This window comes from Diabrotica undecimpunctata, chromosome 2 (assembly GCF_040954645.1).
Source record: "Diabrotica undecimpunctata isolate CICGRU chromosome 2, icDiaUnde3, whole genome shotgun sequence".
Lineage (NCBI taxonomy): Eukaryota > Metazoa > Arthropoda > Insecta > Coleoptera > Chrysomelidae > Diabrotica > Diabrotica undecimpunctata.
Window position 1 is genome coordinate 152831499 of NC_092804.1, and position 26144 is coordinate 152857642.

The 26144-nt window shown below is 34.7% G+C and overlaps 1 protein-coding gene across 1 annotated transcript in view; it reads left to right on the forward strand.

Annotated features, from left to right (window-relative positions):
* LOC140435062 (vesicle transport protein GOT1B) overlaps positions 1–25853 on the forward strand; it is a 28631-nt gene extending 2778 nt beyond the window's left edge. The window contains exons 3-5 of the mRNA XM_072523748.1: positions 16619–16797; positions 18517–18598; positions 20870–25853. Coding sequence (XP_072379849.1) covers positions 16619–16797; positions 18517–18598; positions 20870–20914 — 306 coding nt within the window. The 3' untranslated portion in view covers positions 20915–25853. The remainder of the gene's footprint in view (positions 1–16618; positions 16798–18516; positions 18599–20869) is intronic.
* The last annotated feature ends 291 nt before the right edge of the window (positions 25854–26144 follow it).

Here is a 26144-nt window from a genome sequence, read left to right on the forward strand (position 1 = left end):
GTAACCTTTTCAAAAGATAAAAGAAAATCATTATAAATTTCAATAATTTTTTTTTAAATAAAACTAATAGCCCCATCTATCTGTCAAGTACCTACCTGTAGCCGACTCAAGGATTCTTCTGTAATTCCCAAATATATCCGGTAGATGAGCATATTTTTCAACTTGTCACTCACGCCCAATTTCCAGATTCAGGCGCCATGACAGCGCTTCACTCTTTTCTGTTAAGACCGTCCAACCGTTAAGACGTGTTTCCAAAGTGGGTCTCAATTCAGAGGTGAGTTAATAAATCCTTTTTTTGTCCATATTTCAGATAGATATTTATTTTTTTAGACCCTTATTGGAGAGGCTATAATGCTGCTATTATATTTCTAATACTCGTCGCAAGATAGTATTGCTATGGAGTTATTCCAGATCATGGCCCAGTAGCAGTATCTTTTTTTGGAATCCCTAACCCCTCTTATCTAGGATGGTGGTGATTTGATATAGTACGTAGCTGAATCAATGGTTTATTTGGTGACTGATTAAATAAGAAGAGAAACAGAGCAGATTAAGGTTGTACCAATTTTTATTATACCTACTTTCAAGACAACAGAAATGATTATGAACTCAAAAAAAATGAAAATATAGTGAAGTGTTCTAATTTAATTTAAAGGTTTATTTTCTTCATTGTTCCTAGTTAATAAATGACTATATTATTTTCAATGTAAACAAATTTCGAAATTTGGGGTTAATATATATATACATTCATTTTCTTTATAACCAATTCTTAATTTAATACGATACAAAGATTTTTTGTTTATGATAATGTTAACATAAAATAATATTTTGGAATCCCTTTGGGATGACGTAACTTTTAATGTTTTCTTTTTGTTCAATACTAAGAAATAATAAAGAATAGTTTTCTTGTAAACTTTCAATAAATCTTAATTTTTTTTTGCTCTTCCCCTTCGAGGATAAACCAGGGGTGGCGTCCAATAATAAATAATAATTTCATATTATCTAATTGTGCTTGAATTTAAAATACGATATAGTTTCTATAACCCCGCCCTATTCTCTTCGACAACGAGCGATTCTGGCCTTGTAATATTATTGTAGCACGGCAAGGGTTACAAAATGGCGCCCAACGTGGGGCATGTATTAGATTTGCTCCATTTGTACCTTCGTTACAAAATGTCGCCCAGCGTGTGGGGCTTTTGAATATTCCTGTATCTTCAGAGTTTTTTTCAATATTATTAGTTGTTTTGTACCCCCCTGTATATGTGGTTAATTAAGTCAGTATGTTTTGAACCATTTTTTTGGTTAAATTGTGTATTTGTTTTATCCAATTTTTCATTAAATCAACACTGCTACTATTTTAGAATTTTTTGCAAAGTATTTATATGTATTCGTTTTTAGTCTTCGTAAAATTACGTAGAAATATTTCCGTCTATTTTCTGAGATCAAAATAAAACGTATTTGGAATGATGTGATGTAAACATTCACTGCTTACTGCGAATTTCTTTTTGTCGGTATTCTTAATGTGAACGATATTAGCATTATATTAGTTGTTTATTTACAGACTCGTCTATTTAAAGTAAACATTCCATGTTAGAGAAATTTTGTTTACGTTCATGAAGTAAGTAATCTTTTTTTAGTGTTATATTGATTGAAACCTTGAATTTATTCAGGCTAATATGTCTCAACAATTTGTATAGTCCTCAATTCTTTTTCCTTGCAGTTCAGTCTTTTTGTTTATAGAACCATAATAATTATATTCCTCAATGTGTTTATTTTAAATAAACGAAATGGCTCTTAGTGTTCGTTATTTGAAAAAACAATTAAGTGAATTTTATTTCTTGACCTTGATTCATGGTTTCTATTTACGGCAATCAGTTGGGAATTATACCTATATACAGGCTGTCCCGATCTACCTAATTCTAAAATGTGTTATCTGGATTCGTGTAGAATAATTACGCGAAATATTTTTTTGCGAGGATTTAAGTTGCGTTCTTTGATCTTGGATGTTTAGTCTGTTATCTGTTAAATTTTCTTTTTAATTTGTCTTTCGTTTATTTTAAAAATTTATTTTTTCATAGTTTAACTTTTTCATACTTTGAAAAGAAAATTTTATTTCCTGAAAAGGAAAATGCTTTCTATATTTTACAGTCCATGGTTCTTTTGTTTTGCAAGTATAAGGAAGTAATGATATGACTTCGTTTCTCTCTGCCTAAGGCGTCTTTGTTGAGAATATAGAGCGGAAATATTGTTATTCTCCTTCTGTTATGTTAATTTTATGTCTTTGTGTGGTCAGATGTAGTAGAAGTATGTTTTTGGTACTGGAATTTATTGTTATTTGTGGTTTTACCTTTTTTTTCTCGAGATGTCCTGTAGGACGTACATGCACGTGACCTGTATTATTGTATCTTGAGTTATTTGTGTGGATGTCAGACTGTTGTATACGCAGCAGCTTCCTTTTTTTTGTCGTTGACATTTTTGCGGTCTTCTAATAGTTTATTAGACCACATATATCTCTTTGCTTTGATATTAGACTTTTTAGCTAAGGCTCAAAAGCTTTCATTTATTATCTTGTGTTCATGATATGGTACAAGTGAGGTTGAAGTAGTTTGCTGTTGTCTATTGTGACTCTTTGTATATACAGAGGTGAAACAACCCGCTGCCGCCTATTGTGAATTTATCTTTTATCTTTATGTCGACGTTAAGACCACGTTTGTTTAACAATTGAAATAGTTCTGGTACTACCGTTAAATGACCCACTGAGAATTAAAAGTTTATATTATTTTGACTCTGTTAGAGTTCTGCTAAAGAATGGTAAACATTTCTTTGTGATTTGTATGACGACCATATTGGATTCAATTAGGTGTCAAAAATGTTTTACTGTTCAACTTTTTTTATTGTTGTGGTGTGTTATATCCAACATCATGATTTTTTATTATTAACGATGGACTGTAATATTTTTCTATTTCTTTGGAAAACGGTAATGATTCTTCCGTTCCTTTTAAGTCTTTTCGTAAGTTTTTGTTTCGTGGAAGACTCTTATGATTTTTTTTTTGTTTCTTTTGGAAACAACAGTTTTAGACTAAACTGTTTGTGTATCGATTATGGTTTGTATGCCATATACCCATTTTTCTTTCTTCTTCTCCAAGATTGTGTATTAACGGTTTGGATTTATTTTCTTCTTTTGTCCTTTTGCCAGTCTTCTTGCTTGGAAATTTTCCACTGTGATCAATCCCAGAGGATATTCTTATGGAACTATTGGCCATCCTGTCTTTCTTCTTTTGCGTTAGTTTAATTTTCAACCAGTCAGTGTTTCGTCGGATAATTCAGATTTGTCTGAAACCGAATAAATCGGTTTTCTTAAATTTTTAATACCTTTCTTCTAAAATGTTCAGTCCATTCTTAATTTTTAATTTTTTGGTTGATTCCCTTTACGACTTTGCGTACTTAATCTTTGCTACCTTCTCCAGCGACTATTCAATCCCTCCGTGGCCCGTGTACAGGAAGAGTTGCGCTAACGCGAACTTTATCCTGGAGAGGATTCGTTTCCTTTCCAAATTTTTTTGGCGTGGGGTCAGTACAGCACTGATACCCTAGTACTTAGTACATTGAATACCACTTTGCTTCGGCAAATCTGTCCCTTAGTGCTTCTTTCCCTTCAGGAAGTTGACACGTTTCAATTTTTTTTTGAGCTGTCTCGACAACCCTTGTTTTATGTCGGTGGTGTTGACTATTAGTCAGGGAGCATCCTGCTATAGTCAAGTGGATTAGTGGACCTATCCCTATTCCAATTAATAATTTTGTGTATCTCAGATGTTGTCGCAAAGAGACGAGCCTCTGGAAGTAGTGTAGGAGACTCCGCACGTCGATCTCCAGAGCAACTCAGTTTGGCTCGCACCCCAGTTCGTTGAACTGTTTTACTTTTTATTATTATAATATTGATCATTTATTGTGTTCAATATGTCTATATATATATATATGTGTGTATGTGTGTATATATATATGTATATATATATATATATGTATATATGTGTATATATGTCGTATTTCTTTTCGACATAAATTTTATTTTTATCTTATCTTATTCTACCTCGGTATTATTCTCTCTCTAGTTTGTATTGATCGAGATCTTAAGTTTATGCTACCCCGACCAAGAACCTATATTGATTTTAAGGGTGTTTGCAAAATTTAATCTCATTTTATTTTTAGAATGCCTTGGTAGAATGTGATATTTTTATGCTTATGTTAGTTTATATTACAATAAATTGTACATACCTTTAGTTGTCTTCAAGTGGATACAAAATTCAATTTATCTTATTTTACGGATTTATAAATCCAAGTAATTTTTTTTGGTATCTATACCAAAGATATCAAGATTCCTCTGTCTAGTTACCAATGATAGTTCATTATAGTATCTGTTCATTTGCCTAAGTTTTACTCTTAGTGTGGAGATCTTCGAATTTCGACTCTCTATTCGAAACCCCCCAAAATAATGTTTGAAAAGATTATTGCTGTCTAACATCCTATATTCTGAATGGCCAGACACTGAGGAAGGCTAGGGATGAAGTAAGCGGATTCCCGCTAGTTGACTCGTCGGAATGATAAGCCATTCATAATTGTATTTCAGTAATGAATCTAGAATAACAGCCTACCGCGTCAGGAAACTTTTTTTAGTTCTCCAATACCTGTTTAGTTATGTAATCTAGAATTATTTAGACCCTACCCGAAGTTGACCCTACCCGAAGTTGACCCTACCCGAAGTTGACCTACCAATGTTGTCCCTATTATAGGCGGATGATACACGTTAGTTATCACAAATTCTAGTTGTCATACTAATAACTAAACATCAGCCTTTTTTTTGTTTCTAAATATAGATGTGTCTTACAGAAATTCTGATGTCTACCTTTCCCAGTAAACTTATTAAGGCTTGTCTTTGTAGAACTTTAATGTACCCAATTTTGAACTATTAGTAACTCTTTCCTTTTATTTGTGTATTTCTAAATGTGTCTATAATGACGCGCTGCGTTATTACCTTATGTTATTCGTGGATTAAGTCATAGATGAAAGACTCTATGCTTCCGAACAAATGATGACACATTTGTATTTTGTATCTTATGGCGTTAATGATACGATTGTATTATTATTCTTATGTTATTCGTGGATTAAGTCATAGATGAAAGACTCTACGCTTCCGAACAAACGATAACATTATTTTTTTTTGTGTTTTATTGTGTTAGGTATCATAACGACTACGCAGTAAATTATCTGTTTTGTATCTTGGTGACAACACTAGTATGTTTTGCTATATATTACTTATGAAATTTCAAATAATAATATCTTAATTATATTGTTTCGATTGAATGCGAGCATTTGGTCTCAAATAATGATTTGTAGATATGTTTTGTTTTATTCCGCTTTGTTCATGGTATTGGTTATAGGTGAAATACCCTATGCATTTTGAGAGTGAGAATGCAATTTTTTTGTTTACATTTTTATAGTTGAGTCATTTCTATGCGTTCTGTTTCGCTTTGTTCTGAAATCTTTGAGTTGTTACCACGTGAGTTGTGAAAGAAGGATTCTGTGAGTCCAGATTGTAGCTACATTTGTCCATTCTGTTTGTCTTACCTCTCCGTATATCTATTTCCACTTTTGAAAAGGTTAGTATGGTGTGCCACCATGCCTAGTCCGATTCCACGCTGGTACCCAGTTGAAATCGTGGGGAGGGCTGTGTAACCGTTTCAAAAGATAAAAGAAAATCATTATAAATTTCAATAATTTTTTTTTAAATAAAACTAATAGCCCCATCTATCTGTCAAGTACCTACCTGTAGCCGACTCAAGGATTCTTCTGTAATTCCCAAATATATCCGGTAGATGAGCATATTTTTCAACTTGTCACTCACGCCCAATTTCCAGATTCAGGCGCCATGACAGCGCTTCGCTCTTTTCTGTTAAGACCGTCCAACCGTTAAGACGTGTTTCCAAAGTGGGTCTCAATTCAGAGGTGAGTTAATAAATCCTTTTTTTGTCCATATTTCAGATAGATATTTATTTTTTTAGACCCTTATTGGAGAGGCTATAATGCTGCTATTATATTTCTAATACTCGTCGCAAGATAGTATTGCTATGGAGTTATTCCAGATCATGGCCCAGTAGCAGTATCTTTTTTTGGAATCCCTAACCCCTCTTATCTAGGATGGTGGTGATTTGATATAGTACGTAGCTGAATCAATGGTTTATTTGGTGACTGATTAAATAAGAAGAGAAACAGAGCAGATTAAGGTTGTACCAATTTTTATTATACCTACTTTCAAGACAACAGAAATGATTATGAACTCAAAAAAAAATGAAAATATAGTGAAGTGTTCTAATTTAATTTAAAGGTTTATTTTCTTCATTGTTCCTAGTTAATAAATGACTATATTATTTTCAATGTAAACAAATTTCGAAATTTGGGGTTAATATATATATACATTCATTTTCTTTATAACCAATTCTTAATTTAATACGATACAAAGATTTTTTGTTTATGATAATGTTAACATAAAATAATATTTTGGAATCCCTTTGGGATGACGTAACTTTTAATGTTTTCTTTTTGTTCAATACTAAGAAATAATAAAGAATAGTTTTCTTGTAAACTTTCAATAAATCTTAATTTTTTTTTGCTCTTCCCCTTCGAGGATAAACCAGGGGTGGCGTCCAATAATAAATAATAATTTCATATTATCTAATTGTGCTTGAATTTAAAATACGATATAGTTTCTATAACCCCGCCCTATTCTCTTCGACAACGAGCGATTCTGGCCTTGTAATATTATTGTAGCACGGCAAGGGTTACAAACTGGGACTTCTCTAAACTGACTCTCAAGCCCCACTCAAAATTTTTGATACCCTAGGTATCTGAAATAGGTGAATTTTCGCCTTGGATGGAGTGAGAGCTGAATGGCTTAAATGTGCTGTATGGCTGGATGTGTCATCTTAAATCAAAAGTTTAAAGGAAAATAACAATACAGTTCATCAATTTCTTTTTGTGTTCTTCTTCTTCTTCCTATGTTGTACATGTGTTTAAGCGTTGTGTTGGCTATCCCCATGACGATGCCATTAAACCTTTCTCGATTGTTTGCTGCACAGAAAAATTGCTCTACAGCCAGCTCGGTGCATCCTCTTATATTTCGGGACCATGAGAGTCTTTAACGACCAATCCATTTCTTGCCTTCTATTTTTCCCTTGATAATCAGGAGAGGATATGGTATTTACTGCTTATATTATATTTAGAAGTTCCCGACCTTTATTTAGCAGTTTAAGAACTTATTCATTGCTGGTGTGTGCAGTTCAGGAAATTTTCAACCTTTTCTGGTAGTATCACATCTCTCATGTCTCTATTTTATTTATTGTGTTGAGCTTTAGCATCCATGTTTCACAGCCATAAAGAAAAATAGATCGCATATAATATTTGAGTATTCTCAATCTCGTTTGAGTAGTTCGGTTTTTGTTGATAAGTGTGGGTTTCCATTTACTGAATGCTCTGTGTGCCATTGTGATTCTATATGTTCCTCACCCCAACGTCGCCACTTTTGCAGGTTTACACCGCTCAACAAAAACATACTCACTCTCACTATATTTATACGGTTTTTTATAGTTTATTGATTTACATTATAATAATAACGTATTTTAAACATTTTATTGGCTTTTGAGTATAGATTTAAATTGTAAATTTCAATTTTTAAATACAGGGTGGACAAATAAAAAAAATTAAATATGTCAGAAACACTTTTTAAACAAATTAAGAGATAAATTCGGTTTATAAATTATAAGGAAGGTGATTCGTTTGAATAGAATAGAAATGGTTTTATTCACAAGAATCGGTTGACAAACTATTACATGATTTAGATGATTCCAATTAAAGGGAATAATGTCGAGATACATTAGTAATGAAAATTTTACAATTGCAATACTTATTTAAAATATAATATATACAATTTTATGTTGAAATAACAGAATAATTAACTTAACATAAAAAGGATACAAACTTAAATCATAATATAAAATAAAACATTTTTTTTTAATTAAACTAAACTAGATGAAACCTTTAAAAAATTGCTAACCAAATTGCCAATTAGTATGTTTATTTGTTTTTTATGTTAATGGTCCAGCTATGAACATTATAAAAAATAGAGACAACATTCATCTGGTAAACTTTGCTAATGACACATATATATTAATCTTCGGATCGTTTTTGAACCACTTTCTGGATATTGCAAACGATACTTTGGAGGATGCTCAGATGTGATTCAATGTGAAGACTGAAAGTAAATCGAGAGAAACAAATTATATGATTTTCAAAACTAAAATGAACAACAGTACAATACTAAAGAATGTTCAGATACAGGAGGATGAAGTATTTTTAGTGGATAACCCCAAATTTCTGGGTATACCTGCATATCGACCAGAATTTAGACTTCTAAATATGGATTGGTAAATTATGTACTAAGCTAACATCAGTTTGTTACTCATTTAGAGTAATATTATCATATTTAGATGTGACATAAAAACACACTGTCTATTTTGCAAACTTCCAGTCACTTATAAGATTTGGGATACTTTTCTGGGGAGGAAGTACCCAATTATTATTCAGAATGGTTAGGATGGTTTGAAATTTAGCGATTCCTTTAAAGGGAAATTTAAGAAATTGGTGTAATGACTGTACCAGGAATATATATTTATAAGTGTCTAGTATTTTTCTTCAAACATAAACATATATTTGAAATAAACAGCATAAAGCATAAAGTCAGTACAGGAAATCTCATTATCAACTACAATCTGCCTATACATAGAGGTTTCTATCACAGAGAGGTTTCGAATGTATAAATGTGTAAAATTTTATAATAAATTGCCGAATGCGATTAAAATTGAAAAGAAAATATCATGAAATTTAAGAAATATATAAGCCATGTTATAACAGATCTTGAGCCATAGTTTCAACTTGATGTCTTCATCATACCCTTATGCGTCATCATCATCATTTTGGCTTTACAACCCTGTGTGGGTCCTAGCCTCCCCAAGAATTTTTTTCCAGTCGTCCCTATCCATCGCCTTCCTCCGCCAAGCACGTATTTCCATATTTCTCATATCTTGATCTATGTTATCTAGGAATCTTGTTCTGGGTCTTCTTTTTCTTCTTTGACCAATAGGTCTATCAAGGAGCGTTTTTCTAGCTGGGTCGGTTTGCTCCGACATCCTAACATGTTTTCATTGCTTTTTGTTAAAGTCCAGGTTTCTGAACCATATGTTAGGACTGGGCGTATTATCGTTTTGTAGAATTTTACTTTTGTATTTCTTGATATAACTGTAGATTTAAAAAGAAGATTAAGCCCAAAATAGCATCTATTAGCCGTGCAAATTCTGCGGTTTACCTCTGCGGTAGTGTCATTTTCAGTATTGACGAGCGTTCCCAGGTATACAAATTCGTTAACTGCTTCGATGATGTCGTTTTCTATAACAAGTGGCCGTAGTATTTGTGGTTGCGTACCTATTTTCATGTATTTCGTTTTATTGGTGTTTATTATTAAACCCATTTTTGTAGCCGCTTCCTTTAGTGCTACGTACGCCTCTCGTGCTGCGTTTTCCGTTCTACCAACAATATTGATATCATCAGCATATGCTAGGATTTCCACAGATTTGTTATATATTAAACCGGTAGTTGTGATTTGTGACGTACGTATTACTTTTTCCAGAGCTAGATTGAGTAGTATACAGGAGAGTGGGTCTCCCTGACGTAGCCCGTTATTTGTTTTAAAAGATTCAGAGAGTTCCCCCTGGATTCGTACTCTGCATTCAGCTTTTTCAAGGGTTAGTTTGGTTAGACTTACCACCAACTGATTTGGTACTCCTAAGTCTAACATTGCTCTAAACAATTCTCTTCTATTTACAGAGTCCTAGGCTGCCTTGTAGTCTATAAATATGTGGTGCGTGTCTGCACCGTATTCCAGTGTTTTCTCTAGAATTTGTCTCAGGGTTGAAATCTGATGGATTGTTGATTTCTTCTCCTCTGAAACCAGCCTGGTATTGTCCTATTATTCGCTCTGCATACGATGGCATAGTATGTTGGAGAATATTTTATACCCTATGCTGTAATGTATTTTCCCCAGTATTACCCTAAATCGACTGTATAATATTGTTACGAACATACTTTTGGCATGGCCCTGGTAACGGTTGCATTGCATCTCTAATACTCTCGAAAGTTCGCGGCGTATCGAGTGCGAGAGAGAATAACCGGTCACGTAGGAGAATTAGAGGTGGGACAACGCCAGAATATTCTCGAACTTAGTAACTGTAGTATATATAGGTAACAATGTTAGAAGTAGAGGTTAGTTGTTAAGATACTACCGAACTGTAAAGTTATAAATAAATGTATGTATATAAATTCGAACCGCTCGTTTTATTTAATCTCGCTACAGTTGGTGTTACGGTGTGAGATTTGCAAATAAATTCAGCAGTGACTTTTGAAAAAGACTTTTGAACTTGAAAAGTATTATTCGTCGGGAACATCCGCGTAGTGATCTTTATATAAAAGAACATTTAAAAAGTACGTGTGTGCCTGACCAAAGATGCTGCTAGTAGAACTTTCAGTAAAACAGTTGCGTGAGCAGCTAGAAGAACGCGATGAAGACTGCAGTGGGTCCAAGAAGACACTCCAAGAACGACTGAAGACTGTTCTCAACAAGAATGGAGAAGACCCAGAGACATTCCAGTTCCAGTCAGCAGACGAAGCCGTTTTAACTAAAATAATTGATGGAAAATTCGAGACTGTTTCCAAAAGATTCGATGAAACGTCTCAAATGATAGAAGAATCTTCTCGAAAGAATGACGAAAGATTCAATGAAACGTCTCAAATGATAGAAGAATCGTCTAAAAAAAATGATGATAAATTAGAGAACGTTTCCAAAAGATTCGATGAGAAATTCGAAAATGTATCTCGAAGATTCGACGAGAAATTTGAAAATGTTTCTCAAATGATGGAAGAAACTTCTAAAAAGAACAATGAAAAATTTGAAGAAGTTTCTAAAACATTTGATAAAGTAGAAGAGAAGATAAAACAGTTAGAGAGCATGATAACTAATACAAAAGTGCTACCACCAGTTAATACAATAGCCTTAGATCCGGTAGTGAAAGAAGAATCACCTAGAGACGAAACGACACATAATATGAGATTCAAATTGCCACCATTTGATGGAAAGTCCTCTTGGTCCATATACCTTAGACAATTTGAAGCTATTTCGACAGCCAATCATTGGACAGAACAAGAAAAAGCTGTTTCCTTGACTGCTGCTTTACGAGGTGATGCTGCAGATATCCTAAGATCGATTCCTAAGGGTCAAGAAAAATGTTACCAGACCTTGTTCACTCGACTAGACAAACGTTACGGAGATGCCCATCTACAACAAGTCTACAAGGCGCAACTAAGAAGTAGAATTCAACGAGCAAGTGAAAATTTACAAGAGTTTGAAGCAGATGTTGCTCGTATAGTGCGGTTGGCTTATCCGGAAGTACCAGACAACATTTTGGAAGAAATTGCTGTAGATACCTTCGTCAATGGGTTAAAAGAAAGTGAATTACAGAAAGCTTTACGACTAGCAAGACCAAAAGTTCTGGATGAAGCGCTCGCTATTGCCTTGGAACATGAAACAGCTAGTCAAACTTCACGGAGCCATCGAGTAAGAACCATCGAAGAAGGCGACGAACCAAACGATGAACGTCTGGAAGAAATGGTACGAAAAGTAGTTCGTAACACGATGCCGAAGAGACGCGAGCCCAGATGTTGGAATTGCGGTGACGTAGGTCATATTCGCCGTAATTGCAAGAAAATGATACAACAGTCGGAAAACTAGAACGGGTCGACAACAAGGGGCAACTGCCGACCTCGAGAAACACAGCCCCCATAGTAACTGTGAACATTACGTCCTCAGGTGGAATTCATAGCTTGTACATAGAGGGTCGTATCAATAATAAAAGTAGATCGTTTTTGGTAGATACAGGTGCAACGAGAACTATTGCACGGCCAGAAGTAGTACGAGGCCATCTTAAATTATTGCCTGCAACAGTAAAGCTTAGAACAGCAACTGGTGAGATAATTAATACATATGGCGAGGCTAATATGTCAGTATCCATTGGCCAGACCACAGTGAAACATACAGTATTAATTGCAGAGATCTCCGATGAGTTCATATTGGGGATGGATTTACTAAGGAAAGTTGGGGCTGTATTGAATGTCAAAGATAGAGTTCTCGAGATCAGTGGTGAAGAGTTGCCGTTTCATGAAGACAAAGAAGATGTTATCAGCTTAATAACTACTTGTGACGTTACAATACCCGGTAATAGTGAGAAAATTTTGATGACCAGACTTGATGGTTACTGCCGAGAGGGAAGTTTAAGGATGGTCGAAGATGTGAATAATGCCGAGTTCCTAACGGCAAAAGCTTTGGTGAGAATTCGAGATGTCGTTCCTGTAAGAGTTATGAATTTAAAGGGAACTACTATTAAGTTAAGTAAAAGAACTTTGATCGGACAGTGTGTTCCCGTGGCTTCGATTTGTTCCATGAACACTAATGAGAAACCGTCGAAATCTAAGTATCCAAAGGAGTTTGTTGAGACGATGATTAAAACGTGCCAAGATCTTGATGATGAACGAACTAAAAAAGTGAAGTCTATGCTGATAGAATTTCAAGATGTTTTTGCCATGGATAAGAAGGATAATGGCAAAACAAGCATAGTAAAGCATAAAATTAATACCGGAGACGCTCAGCCAATCAGACAACAACCTAGACGACTTCCATTTTCGAAAAGAGATGAAGCCGAAGACATCATCAAAGATATGAACAAACAAGGGGTAATTGAACCATCAAACAGTCCATGGACATCACCAGTAGTCCTAGTAAAGAAGAAAGATGGTTCAACACGTTTTTGTATTGACTACCGACAGCTTAATGCAGTAACTAAAAAAGATAGTTATCCTTTGCCCAGAATAGACGATACTTTGGATACACTTTCTGGTTCTCGTTGGTTCTCCACACTCGATCTGAAAAGTGGATATTGGCAAGTAGACATGGAGCCAGCTGATCGTGAAAAAACCGCATTCTCGATAGGATCAGGGCTTTGGCAGTTCACAGTTATGCCCTTTGGTTTATGTAATGCCCCGGCCACATTTGAAAGATTAATGGATGCAGTTTTAAGAGGTCTAACATGGAAAACATGCCTGGTTTATTTGGATGATGTAATTGTAGTTGGAAGATCCTTCGATGAACATGCCAATAATCTAACAGAAGTCTTTCAACGATTGCGGGCAGCGAATCTGAAGTTGAGTCCGAAGAAATGTCACTTGTTTCGACGAGAAGTGAAGTACTTGGGACATATTGTAGCAAGTAATGGTGTAACAGCTGATCCTGAAAAACTTGCAGCAATTAAGGATTGGCCAGTACCAAGAGATAAACACGAAATTAGAAGTTTTCTTGGCCTATGTACATATTACCGCCGTTTTGTCAAAGGATTTGCCAATATCTCCAAGCCATTAACAAAGTTGACAGAAGAAGGCAAAGAATATACATGGAGCGAAGAGTGTCAAAGAGCTTTTGAACACTTACAAATGGCTCTGATCAGCGCACCGATTTTAAGCTACCCTAGACAGGCAGGTAAATTTGTGTTGGACACCGATGCAAGCAACAGTGCAATAGGAGCTGTTCTTTCCCAAATCCAAGATGGGCAGGAGAGAGTTATCGCTTACTTTAGCAAAGTCTTGTCAAAACCAGAAAGAAACTATTGCGTTACCAGAAGAGAATTGCTAGGCGTAGTGAAGGCTTGTGAGCATTTCCATAAATACTTGTATGGCAGAAAGTTTCTTCTTCGCACGGATCACGCTGCTCTAAAATGGCTCCTACAATTTCGTAATCCAGAGGGCCAGATGGCAAGATGGTTAGAACGATTACAAGAATATGATTACGAGATCGAACACAGGGCTGGCAGAGTTCATTCAAATGCTGATGCCCTTTCGAGACGGCCGTGCAGTGCAAATTGTAATCACTGTCTTAAATTAGAAGAACGACTTTGCCCCGTGAGACGAACCACCGTCATTAATGAGCAATGGCAGCCTCAACAGCTACAAGACGCTCAAGCAGATGATCCATGTATAAAAAGAGTATTGGATTGGATGCGTCGAAGTGAGAGACCTTCTTGGCAAGACATTAGTGCATGTAGTCCAGAAGTCAAGTGTTACTGGAGCCAATGGAATTGCCTAGTGCTGAAAGATGATCTTCTGTATAGAACCTTTGAGAACGATGATGGTACAGAAACTAAGCTTCAGTTAATTGTACCTAAAAGTAAAGTGTCAGAAGTATTGCGTCAGTTGCATGACGGTGCATCAGGTGGACATTTTGGTATCACGAAGACTCTGCAAAAGGTTCGAGAACGGTTCTATTGGGTGAACTGTAAAGATGATGTAAGAAGATGGTGCCGGAAATGTGAACTGTGTGCAACCAGTAATGGTCCAGCTGGTAAAAAGAGGGCACCTATGAGACAGTACAATGTTGGTAGTCCTATGGAAAGAGTAGCAATCGACATTGCAGGTCCACTTCCAGAGACAAATGATGGAAATAAATATATCCTGGTAGCCATGGATTATTTTACGAAATGGACTGAGGCTTATGCAATACCAAATCAAGAAGCTGCTACCGTTGCAGAGGTACTTGTTAAAGAATTCTTTAGCCGATTTGGTGTTCCCTTGGAGATCCACTCCGACCAAGGGCGAAACTTCGAGTCAACCCTTTTTCAAAACGTTTGTAAATTGATTGGTGTCAATAAGACCAGAACGACACCCCTGCATCCTCAATCAGACGGAATGGTCGAGAGAATGAACCGAACAATGGGTAAACACCTATCCAAGGTTGTATCAGAACATCAAAGAGATTGGGACCAGCATATTCATTTATTCCTAATGGCCTACCGCTCGGCCGTGAATGAAACTACAGGCCAGACTCCAACCTGCCTGATGTTAGGTCGTGAAGTTCGTTTGCCCTGCGACCTAGAGTTTGGCTGCAGACCTTCCGAAGAACATGTTGCAAGCGAAGATTATGTCGACCGCCTGAAGTTAAGAATGAACAACATTCATGAACTTGCCCGACAACACATCCAGATAGCCAGTGACAGAATGAAAGATCAATATGATTCTCGATGCAAGAGTGAAAGCTATGAAGTAGGTGATCTTGTTTGGCTTTATAATCCACAACGTCGTCGAGGCTTGTCTCCCAAACTGCAAAGACAATGGGAAGGTCCATATGAAATTAAAAAGAAAATAAATGACGTAATATACCGAATTAAGAAGTTGCCGAAAGGTAAACCAAAAGTAGTTCACATAAATCGTCTTGCACCATATGCTGGCTCAAATGAAACAGAAGAAGCACGAACCCTTCAACATGAGATCAAAGATGACCGGCGACCAAGCTTTAATGAATTTATGTCAAATTACGCAGAGAGAAAGAGTGCTAGATTCGGCGTGACCACAGAAGTTCAGCAGGATCTTTTTAGTGTTCCGCATAACGTCTCTCTAGCCCACTGTGTTGCCCAAGATCTTGAGATGACTAAAGGAATCTCATCCGTATTTTATAAGAAATTCGGTCGTTTGGACGAGTTAAAAAACCAGCAGCCTAAAGTTGGAAGAGTACTGAGATTAGAAGATGGTTCCCGATCTTTGCTGTATATGGTGACCAGGAAGTCTTATACAGACAGGGCAAGCTACGAGGATATATGGCGTGCTCTAACTAATTTGAAGAAAATTGTGTGCCATTACGACATCAAGAATTTGGCCTTACCCAAGATAGGCCATGCACTAGATAATTTGGACTGGAAGATTGTCAGAAGCATGCTTGAAGTGATCTTCCGAGACACCGGCGTACGAATTACTGTGTGTTGCATTAACCCGATGGGATCGTATCCTTCAAAGTCAGTAGACTGTTATTTCTTTCTAAAGGGTTCATGCAGAGCTGGAGAGTCCTGTAGATTCCGCCATGCTGTGCCTACCGGAGTTGCTGATCGGGACGATCAGATTTAAGAGGGGAGCAGTGTTACGAACATACTTTTGGCATGGCCCTGGTAACGGTTGCATTGCATCTCTAATACTCTCGAAAGTTCGCGGCGTATCGAGTGCGAGAGAGAATAACCGGTCACGTAGGAGAATTAGAGGTGGGACAACGCCAGAATATTCTCGAACTTAGTAACTGTAGTATATATAGGTAACAATGTTAGAAGTAGAGGTTAGTTGTTAAGATACTACCGAACTGTAAAGTTATAAATAAATGTATGTATATAAATTCGAACCGCTCGTTTTATTTAATCTCGCTACAATATGTAGTACTTTCTGTAGTTTTATATGATCTTTATTCTGTATTTACAATACGTTTTAACTGAATTATATGGATTTGTTTTTTATTTATGAGTGTTAACAATATTAAGTAATACAAAGCAATATAATTTAAAGATCAATTAAAATGTTTAAAATTATTACTTGAAACTGTAAAAATATCAGAATGCTTTAAATGTATACTTTGTTATCATAGTGATTGTTTTATTATTTTTAGATTTTATTTATATCAGGTTTGGTAGCTATCATAGGTCGACAAAGAACATTCCTCTTTTTCTTTCAACGGCATAAAGCTAAAAGGTCAATTGCCTTTTTTGGAGGAATAATATTAGTATTATTAAAATGGCCCCTGGTGGGGATGTTACTAGAATTATATGGATTCTTTTTGTTATTCAGGTAAATTAGTTTTATATTAAACTTAATTACTCTTAAGTGTGCAGCTTTTTCACTACCAATAATGACCAAAACAAATTTAAAATGTAATTTTCATTACAATCAAATGTGGTTTAATCCCATATAAAATAATATATAACAATAATGACTATTGTGACGATTTATGATTCCATTTTTGTGGAAATGCGATGCTTCTGTACATATTCATCATCATCAGTGGTGCTACAACACTAGTTGAGCCTCAACCTTCCCCAGTCGTTTCTGTTCATTACCAACCGTTTCCAGGCTGCTGCGCCGATATTCCTCGCGTCCTAGTCTACACCATCTCTCCATCTCAGTCTTGGTCTACTTCTACTCCTATTTCCTACTGGTGCCGCTAATAAGGTTCGTCTGGGTGGGTAATTTCAGTGTGTAATCATTTGCTTTTGACACATATCCAACCCATCTAAGCCTATCTATTTTTATTATAGATATTACATCTTTACCATTAACTATTTCTTTCTTTTCGTACAATTTGAAATTATATCGCCTCCTCCAAATACCATTCTCTCAGATTGCGCCCATTATTCTGCGTAGTATCTTCCTTTCGAAGACGATTTGCGTCTGTTTTGGAGATGGTCCATGTTTCTGACCCAGGGGTTTCCAAACTTTTTTGTACTACGCCCCCTTTTGTTGAAATTAATGTTTCTCGCGCCCCACCCCTTAACAATAAATTGTATGGGTCTAGGAACAAAACAAAAACAAATAAGTATTACATAGAAAATAAAACATTTATTTACACTTCCATACGATACAATAATATCAATTTTTATAAAATACAAAAATTATTAACAAAATAAATATAGATTAGGTTGGTTAGTGAGTTGGATGTGCTTGCATTTTCTTTACATAGTATGCCTATTCGTGGTTGAGTTTTAGTAAGTGCACAGTTATCGTTCTAGCATTTTCGTGTTTGTTTGACGGATAGCGTTCCCACTTATACGCATATTATTTTATTTTATGTTATTCCTCTGCTGTTAAAATTTCACGAGGAGCCGATGATTTTTGATGTATTTAAAGGTGCGTATAGATATGCACGCCACGCACTTCGCGCCGTGGGTGCGCCGCGCGTTCAATATTCGTTTAAATTTTTTATTTTGAGTAACCTTTCGCGATCCAAAGGAAACTTTCGAACATTTAGTAATTGTAGAAAATCATGTTTCTATCGCGGGATAAAATTCACGCCATTTCTGTGATGAGTTTTGCTTTCTTGGTAATGGCAAGTTTGTACAAAAAAAGGAAGAAGGAAGCAACGACGTTGGTGTCACACTAACCTGTTTAAAACGCGAAATGGTTTTGACCTTATGATGGACTTGAAGTCGCAAGAAATAAGTGGCCAAATTAAGAATTTTACACTAATGTCACCTTCCAACTTCGAAAATCTGCTTCTTACGGTAAATTTTATAATATTTTCTTCCGGCCATTCCATTACCACCAAATATTTATATACTCAGATGCGCCAAAACCAACAAACCTTTCGCGATCCCGTCCAAATATTAAATGCGAACCACCAAAGCGTTCGTTGAAAAACCGATAGAAGGTGGTTCGGATGCACCGTTTGTGCGTGACCTTAATACACGTATTAATCGTACGTTCATGCCACGAACGCGCGGCGCACATATTACCAACCTATTGGTCTACGCACCTATTACGAACAGTAATATAATATTTTATTGTTTTCAGTGATTTTTTCCCAATTGCCATAAACTTTTTAAGGAGGATACCCATTTTGGGAACAATCTTAAATTTTCCAGGAATTAGTATGGTAAGTTTATTGGTATTTTTCATATAATTGGCTATTCTTTTGAATAGGTATTTTTAATAGTAATTAATGTTACTAGTTCTGTAAACTTATTATAATGGTACGAATGCCGTTACAATCGTTAAGGACGTTTAACGTTCAATAATTTATTTCATACTTTTCTTTTCTATCAATTTATACCAATTTAATTTAATTATACTCTAAAAAAGCATTCCTCTATCGTTATCAAATTAAATTTTAACATGTGCAATTCCGAAATGTCCGAATAAATTAATTAAAATATAAAATAAAATTATAAAAATATTATATTATTCAAATCATGAATGTGTTGCTCGTTTGATTCCACTTCAAATAGGTAAAAGAAATAAAATAAGACTTGATCACAATAAATTTAATTTTACTACCAAAACGACCGGTTTCCCTTCCTACACTTTGCAAAACATCTTCAGGTCAAACGGTACAAAGTAAATTAAACGCTGAAATTATAAAAAGACAGCACCCTAATATGGGCTGAGCTGAGAACAATTCTGTTCTCTGCTTTATGAATTCCCTTTTAGTGCGCTTATGAAACTGACTTACAGATAACATACAATAAAAGAACTACCCGAATAATCACATTGTTGTCAGTTACATCTCCTTAATCTGCGACAATTCTCAGACATTATCTACCGTTAGAGAAAGATATAAACTACAACATTGAAGATAACTTAGATATACCAGATATATAACAGATAAATCAAACATTTGAACAATTTAAAAATAGACCAGTCAAAATATTAAAATGTATTTCATATAAAATAAAATCCCGTTCTCTCTCAACGTGTATTCTTTGAACAGTCAGAAGAAGAAGGTTTTTGTCAATTGTTAAGAGACTGGGCAGATTCTGCAATAATCCACTAATTCAACAACAAAAATATTTTTTCTAAAAGGTAAACATCCAATTTTATTTGCCTGAAAAAACGTTAAAACATGAGTCACTCACTACAATTGTGGTACTTTACTGTAGATTTGCCCAACATGTTCTCGTAATGGCAAATGTTTGATCAATGGATACAAAAATTATAAATTTAATACTAAAAACAACGGATTCATGCCAAACGGCTATATATATATATATATATATATATATATATATATATATATATATATATATATATATATATATATATATAATGTATATCACTTAAAAGGCAATTGTTTTGAATTAATCCGATGTTAGGGTGCCATTTTGAAAGAGCTCTAGTTTCCTTGGGAAGCATTTTTCGATTAGATAATTTTCGTCAAATCGACATAGAATGAGGTCCAGATTTTGCAGTTTTCTTTTGTGAAGACCATTTATAGACACGCTGTATATGTAAAGTAGTAGTTCATGCTCAAAATTGAGTATGGGACTTTAAGTTAAAACGATACTGGGGGTTAGCTAACTCTGGTGGATTACAGCCATGGTACGATACAAAAATTTGCTATCACGTTTTTGTAATTTTGGTAAACTCCTCTAATTACCGGTTGTGATGGGTAGCTCTTTCGGGGCGACAGACTCAGTAAAACACAGGTTTGAAATAAAAATAAATCTATTAATTTAGTATATATACAATAAATAAAAATAAAAAGGAATTCTACGTTGTATACTTATACAATAAATAAAAATAAAATGAATTCTACGTCCCCGTCTGGATCCCGCGATGAATGAAGTCCCCGGCGAACGTCTATAAAAGAAAAGAAACTAATTATTACTAATACAGAAATGAAATAGCGGTCCCACGGTAATGTTCAATACACAATACCGATGGGTTCCGCTTGGCTAAGGACAGAGTACGATACTCAATACGGAAATCTCTCTGTCCGGGTTGGCTCTGTGCAGATCCACGGTAATGTTTAATACACAATATCGATGGGTTCCGCTTGGTTAAGGACAGAGTACGATCCTCAATACGGAAATCTCTCTGTCCGGGTTGGCTCGCAGGTTCACTACACCGGCGAGTCAGGGAGCCTAGAGCGCTAGCTACAAGACTGTCTAATTCCGCTATTCACACGCCTTAAATTGCCGTTCCGAATCCCACTTCGCCGTCACGTTGTAGAAGTGGATGCGCAAATATTGACACTCCCACGGTTCGAACTGTTAAACGATCAGAACATCGTTACACGGTATAGCCACTTTTGATAGATCTGTATATATACTTATATATTTTTATGTTTATAGTTTAATGAGTAATAAGCTTATGTAAAATATTCCTAGATGAATTCTTATTGATACTGTTTAATGTTTTGTTTTAGTTGGTGGACAAAATAACAGGAGATGCGAATAGGACTAGAGTGTAAATACATTGTTGTTTGTTTCTTTTTGTCAATAAAATTAATACTAAAATTATTCCTTTAGAGCTGACAATCAATGAGGATGTGCCACTATGTAATATGTGAATAAATATAGTAAAATGAAATGGTGCCATCTAATGTGTGATAGTGCCTCCAATAATTGGGTAATAGGATCTAGCAATATGAAAAATTACAAATATATAATTTGTGGTTTTCCTTTTACAAATTATAGATCAGAAAATATTTTTTTATTGCTTGCATCGATGGAAAATTCCAAATTTTTGCTACTTAATATCGATAATCTTCGATAAACAGCACCAAACACCATAGTACAATAATATTGTCTGTAAAAAAACATACAGAAGTTAAAACACTTACCTTTAAATCTGCAAATCTCTATTATTGAAAAAACAACAAAATTTCTATCATTTAAATAGATTCAATTTTAATTAAAGGTTCATTAGTAAGATGTTAGGTATTATTACAACAAAATAAGATTTTATAATTTTTAAAAATTACTTTAGTCGCGGAACACACCAATACTTTGTCATGTTTAGCTGTCTTCTTAAATTATATTCCTGTCACCTCAGCCAGTTAGTCTGTGTCGTCTTAACTGACAAGAACCACGTGTTAAAAACCGAGGAGAGAGACATGTAGCTCCTCAAGTATTAAATTTATCCATTGTCATCGACCTAGAGTCAACATATAATTTAATTTTGGAAAGATGTAAACCCATATATGGATGTCATAGCCACAAATTCATTGTTAGCTTCAAGTACATAAGGCACTGAAGATGATCTGATTAGATCGAAAACGTTATGCTGCTACTGTATAAACTTTGACGACACTTGTAAAAGTTTTAACTATATGTTTTTATATACCTAAATACAATGGTGAAGTGTTTAACTTCTGTATGTTTTTTTAAACGATGGTATACAGCCAACTACTGGGATTTTCCCATTAATTTTTAATATTGTCTGTGTTTAACAATTTGGGTAAAATCAAACGTCTTGATCTAATTTAGTTCATATATTAAAACATTTGAAATAAACCAGGAACAACATTTGTTTTATTTATTACAAGAAGTATTATCTCCGTAATTAATATGGAATCAGGTGGAAGGTTTGTGATAAATCTTCAAATCATTTTTCAAATTTGACTGTATTTTTTAGGCTATATATATATATATATATATATATATATATATATATATATATATATATATATATTCTTCTTCTTTAAGTTCCATCTTCTATCGAACGTTGAAAATCATCATGGCTATGCGGACTCTGTTGACTGCCGCTCTAAAAAGTTCTGCACTACTGCATTCAAACCATTCCCTTAAGTTCTTATGCCAGGATATTCTTCGTCTTCCCACATTTCGCTTTTGCCTTGCATAATAAGTTGTAATAATGCGTATTTTTGCTCTCTCATCACATGTCCTAAGTACTCAAGTTTTCGTCTTTTGATAGTTAATATTATTTCCACCTCATTTCCTATTCTTCTAGTTACTTCCACGTTTGATATCCTTTGAATCCATAATATTCGTAGGATTCTTCTGTAACACCAAAATTCAAAGGCGGCCAACTTATTCAGATGGACTTGTTTTAGTGTCCATGCTTCCAAGCCATAAAGAAGAGTAGAGAACACGTAACATCGAAGCATTCTCAGGCGTAGTTCTAATCTTATAACCCGACAACAAAGAAACTTTTTAAGTTTAATTAATGATGCACGTGCTATTTCAATGCGTGTCCTAATTTCTTTGGTTTGGTCTACATCTGATGTTATCCATGTTCCTAAGTATTTATAGTTATTAACACTCTCAATTGCAGTATCTTCAATAGTCAATTGGATATTTGCATGTGCAGATTTAGTCATGATCATGCATTTAGTTTTCTTTAAATTTATCTTCAGTCCGTACTCATGACAGTGTTCATTAAGGCGTTGCATTACGTTCTGTAAATCATTGTTGTTATCCGTCATTATTACTGTATCGCCTGCAAAACGTAAGTTATTCAAAACTTCTCCATTGATAGATATACCTTCTATTGAGTCTGAGAGCGCTTTTTGAAATACCGCTTCACTGTAGACATTGAAAAGTAGTGGGGACAGCACGCAACCCTGGCGGACTCCTCTCTGTATTTTGATATTTTGGGTGTACTGGTTGTCAACTCTTACCTTGGCAGTTTGATTCCAATATAAATTAGATATAATTTTCATATCACGACTATCAATATTTTTGCTTTTTAATAGATCTACAAGCTTTTTATGTTGAACCTTATCAAATTCTTTTCAAAGTCTACAAAACATAAGTACATGTCCTGATTCATATCCATGCATCTCTGAGCCAGCACATTCAAGCCGAACAAAGCATCTCTTGTACTCATACCATTTCTAAAGCCAAATTGTGTGTCACTAATTTCATATTCAAGAGTTTTAACAATTCTGCTGTGAATTATTTTCAAAAATGTTTTAAGTGTGTGACTCATTGAAGCTATTGTTCTGTGATCTGAGCAAGTTGTTGCACTTGGCTTTTTGGGAATTGCTACAAAGGTCGATTGCAGCCATTGTCTGAGGATTGTGGCAGTCTGATATATTAGATTAAAGAGTTCAACCATTACATCAATAACATCTTCATCGATGAGTTTTAATAATTCGATTGGCACATCATCTGGTCCAGTAGCTTTACCCTCTTTTGTGGTTTGGATGGCATAGATGACTTCTTCTCTTAATATTGGTGGTCCGGTATCCTCGGTGATTTCTAATGACAGTTCTTCTCTTTCATCATTAAATAGTTGTTGGATGTAATTGGTCCAGTGACATAATCTCTCCTTCATATCAGTAATAATATCCCCTTTATCATTTCTAAGGATATTCGTTCTTATACGTTTTCTAGAACCTGTCATTTCTTTGATTTTTTTGTGTAAATTAAAGCTATCATACTTTTTATCCAGATCTTCTATTTCCTTGCATCTGTCGGAGAGCCACTTCTCTTTTGCCTCTCGAATTTTCTTTCTGATGCTTCTCTGAATTTCTTTGTATTTATTCAGGTCTTTTGCTTTATGTTATCTTCGTTCTTCCATAAGTTCAAGAAGTTCTACTGTCATCCAAGGTTTTGTTTTTTCTACAAGTGGTTTGAGGGTTTCTTTTCCAACTGACACAAGGGCATGTTGTATTTTTCCCCATTTTTGGTCAATAGTTAGAGTTTCCGCATTATCTTCTTTGACTTTCCTTAAGTTCTCGTTTATTTTAAATTTCGTTTCCGCATAAGTTTTAAGGTTGGCTTACTATAAATCTACATCACAGATTCCAGAGGCCACCGATCACTTCACTTGTATATCCAAAGTGCAATAATCTCTGATTCGATGTTTCCATAAACCGCAATTAACAGAAATTCGTAAATGATTGAGATAATAAAAATTACTGTTATTTTAAAACTAAAATTAACTTAAAAAATGTTATTAAATACAGAAAATATATTATAAAGTTAGGTTAGGGTAATTTAGTATTTTTAAACCTGATATGAACTACTCCAATGCATTTTGCAAGGTAAAATTTAAGGAAGAGGGTCCCAAGACGAAGAAGAATATCCTGGCATGCTAACCTGAGAGCATGGTATAGAAAGACCTTAACACAGCTATTTCGTCCAGCAACCAACAAAGTCATCATAGCGGGAATGATCGCCAACGTTCGGAACGGACAGGCACTCTAAGAAGAAGAAACTTCATTTTGTTCTCGAATTCCTTTACTTCGGCTTTTAAAGTTCCTGTCACCATGAATATAGCACAGTGCAATTCTTTTGTATTTGATATCATCGACTCCAGGTTAAGGAATTTTGTCACTTGCCCTAAACGACAACTACATTAAAAACTATGCCACTTTGATTTAAGTAGTAATAGAGTTACCTGAACATATGTTCAAATTCTTGGTAAGTTTTAAAAGCGAACAATTCAGTTTTTCTAAAAAATTCACAATTTAAGCTGAAATACAAAAAAATATATTAAATTAAAAATATTTTAACCAAACCAAATGCCAACAGTACCTCCAATGTAAACTTAAAAATTCAATGCTGATACAAGCGCTGAGAATTCCCTTCTAACTGATCTCAATATGTAAATTATGTTGTGATATATGTTTCATGTAAATTACCGATAGAGCGCACTGTGTAACGCTAGCTGTTCAGCTGAAGTTACCCTCCAGGGTATCGGTAGTTTCGGCCATTTTTTCAAATACGAATACAAATCTTTCTTCTTGTTTATTCGTGTTTCTTCCGCTCAAAGAGTGCAGCATACTTCAATGACGCCTCAGTGGAATTGCGGCTTAACATAAATAAGTCTTTGTCGCTTTCCTATTCATAAAAATAATGGAAACAGTGTACCCGATTATCGTTTTGGAAAATGTTTTGTTTGACAACAGGTTATCTGCACAAATTATGGCTTTTAGATACCTAAATTTAGAAGAGAGAATTTTTTTTAATTACTTTGTCAAATTATTCGTATATATTTTTAATGATGTCGTTGAATCTGTGACACGCAGCGATAGTTATTTTGATATTTCTGTGTGTCACAATTGTTGTAATTAAAGATCTTTCCTACAAATTAACATAGTATAATTATATTATTTACAGGTTCGAGAATCTAAATACTTCATAAAATATGTTTTAATGTTATAATTTTTTTAATCAATGATATTTTCACTATTACAATAATTTTCATGTCGTATTTTATTGTTTTATTGTGTTGTATGATTTGCTCAGTATTTTGTAGCATTATTTCATGGCTAATTGATCGTCAGCTCATAGTTCACTAAGTACAACCGGAAAAATCTTGACTTATATTTTTATTTTATTATGTCTGATTGTTTAAGACCTTTTAAGTATTGTATTATTAAATGTTTCCCTCTCGTCATGCATCAGATAAGATTAAATAAATTATTTTTATATAAACGTATTTTTATCACCTACTTACGACTTTGATACCTTCCACAAGAAGACGTGAATACAATTTACAGGCTTCAATTATGAATGACATCGCATTAGACTATTCCAAAGAAGTAAAATATCTGGGGGTAACCATAGATCAAAAACTCACCTCGAATAGTCATATTGAAAAAATCTTATCCAGAGCTTTAATAGCAATTTGGACCTGCCGCAAGAGATTTGGAAAGACTTGGGCCGAAAAACTAAAATGACCCTCTAGCCATATTAAACGATTAGGCTCATGGTCACACACGCATT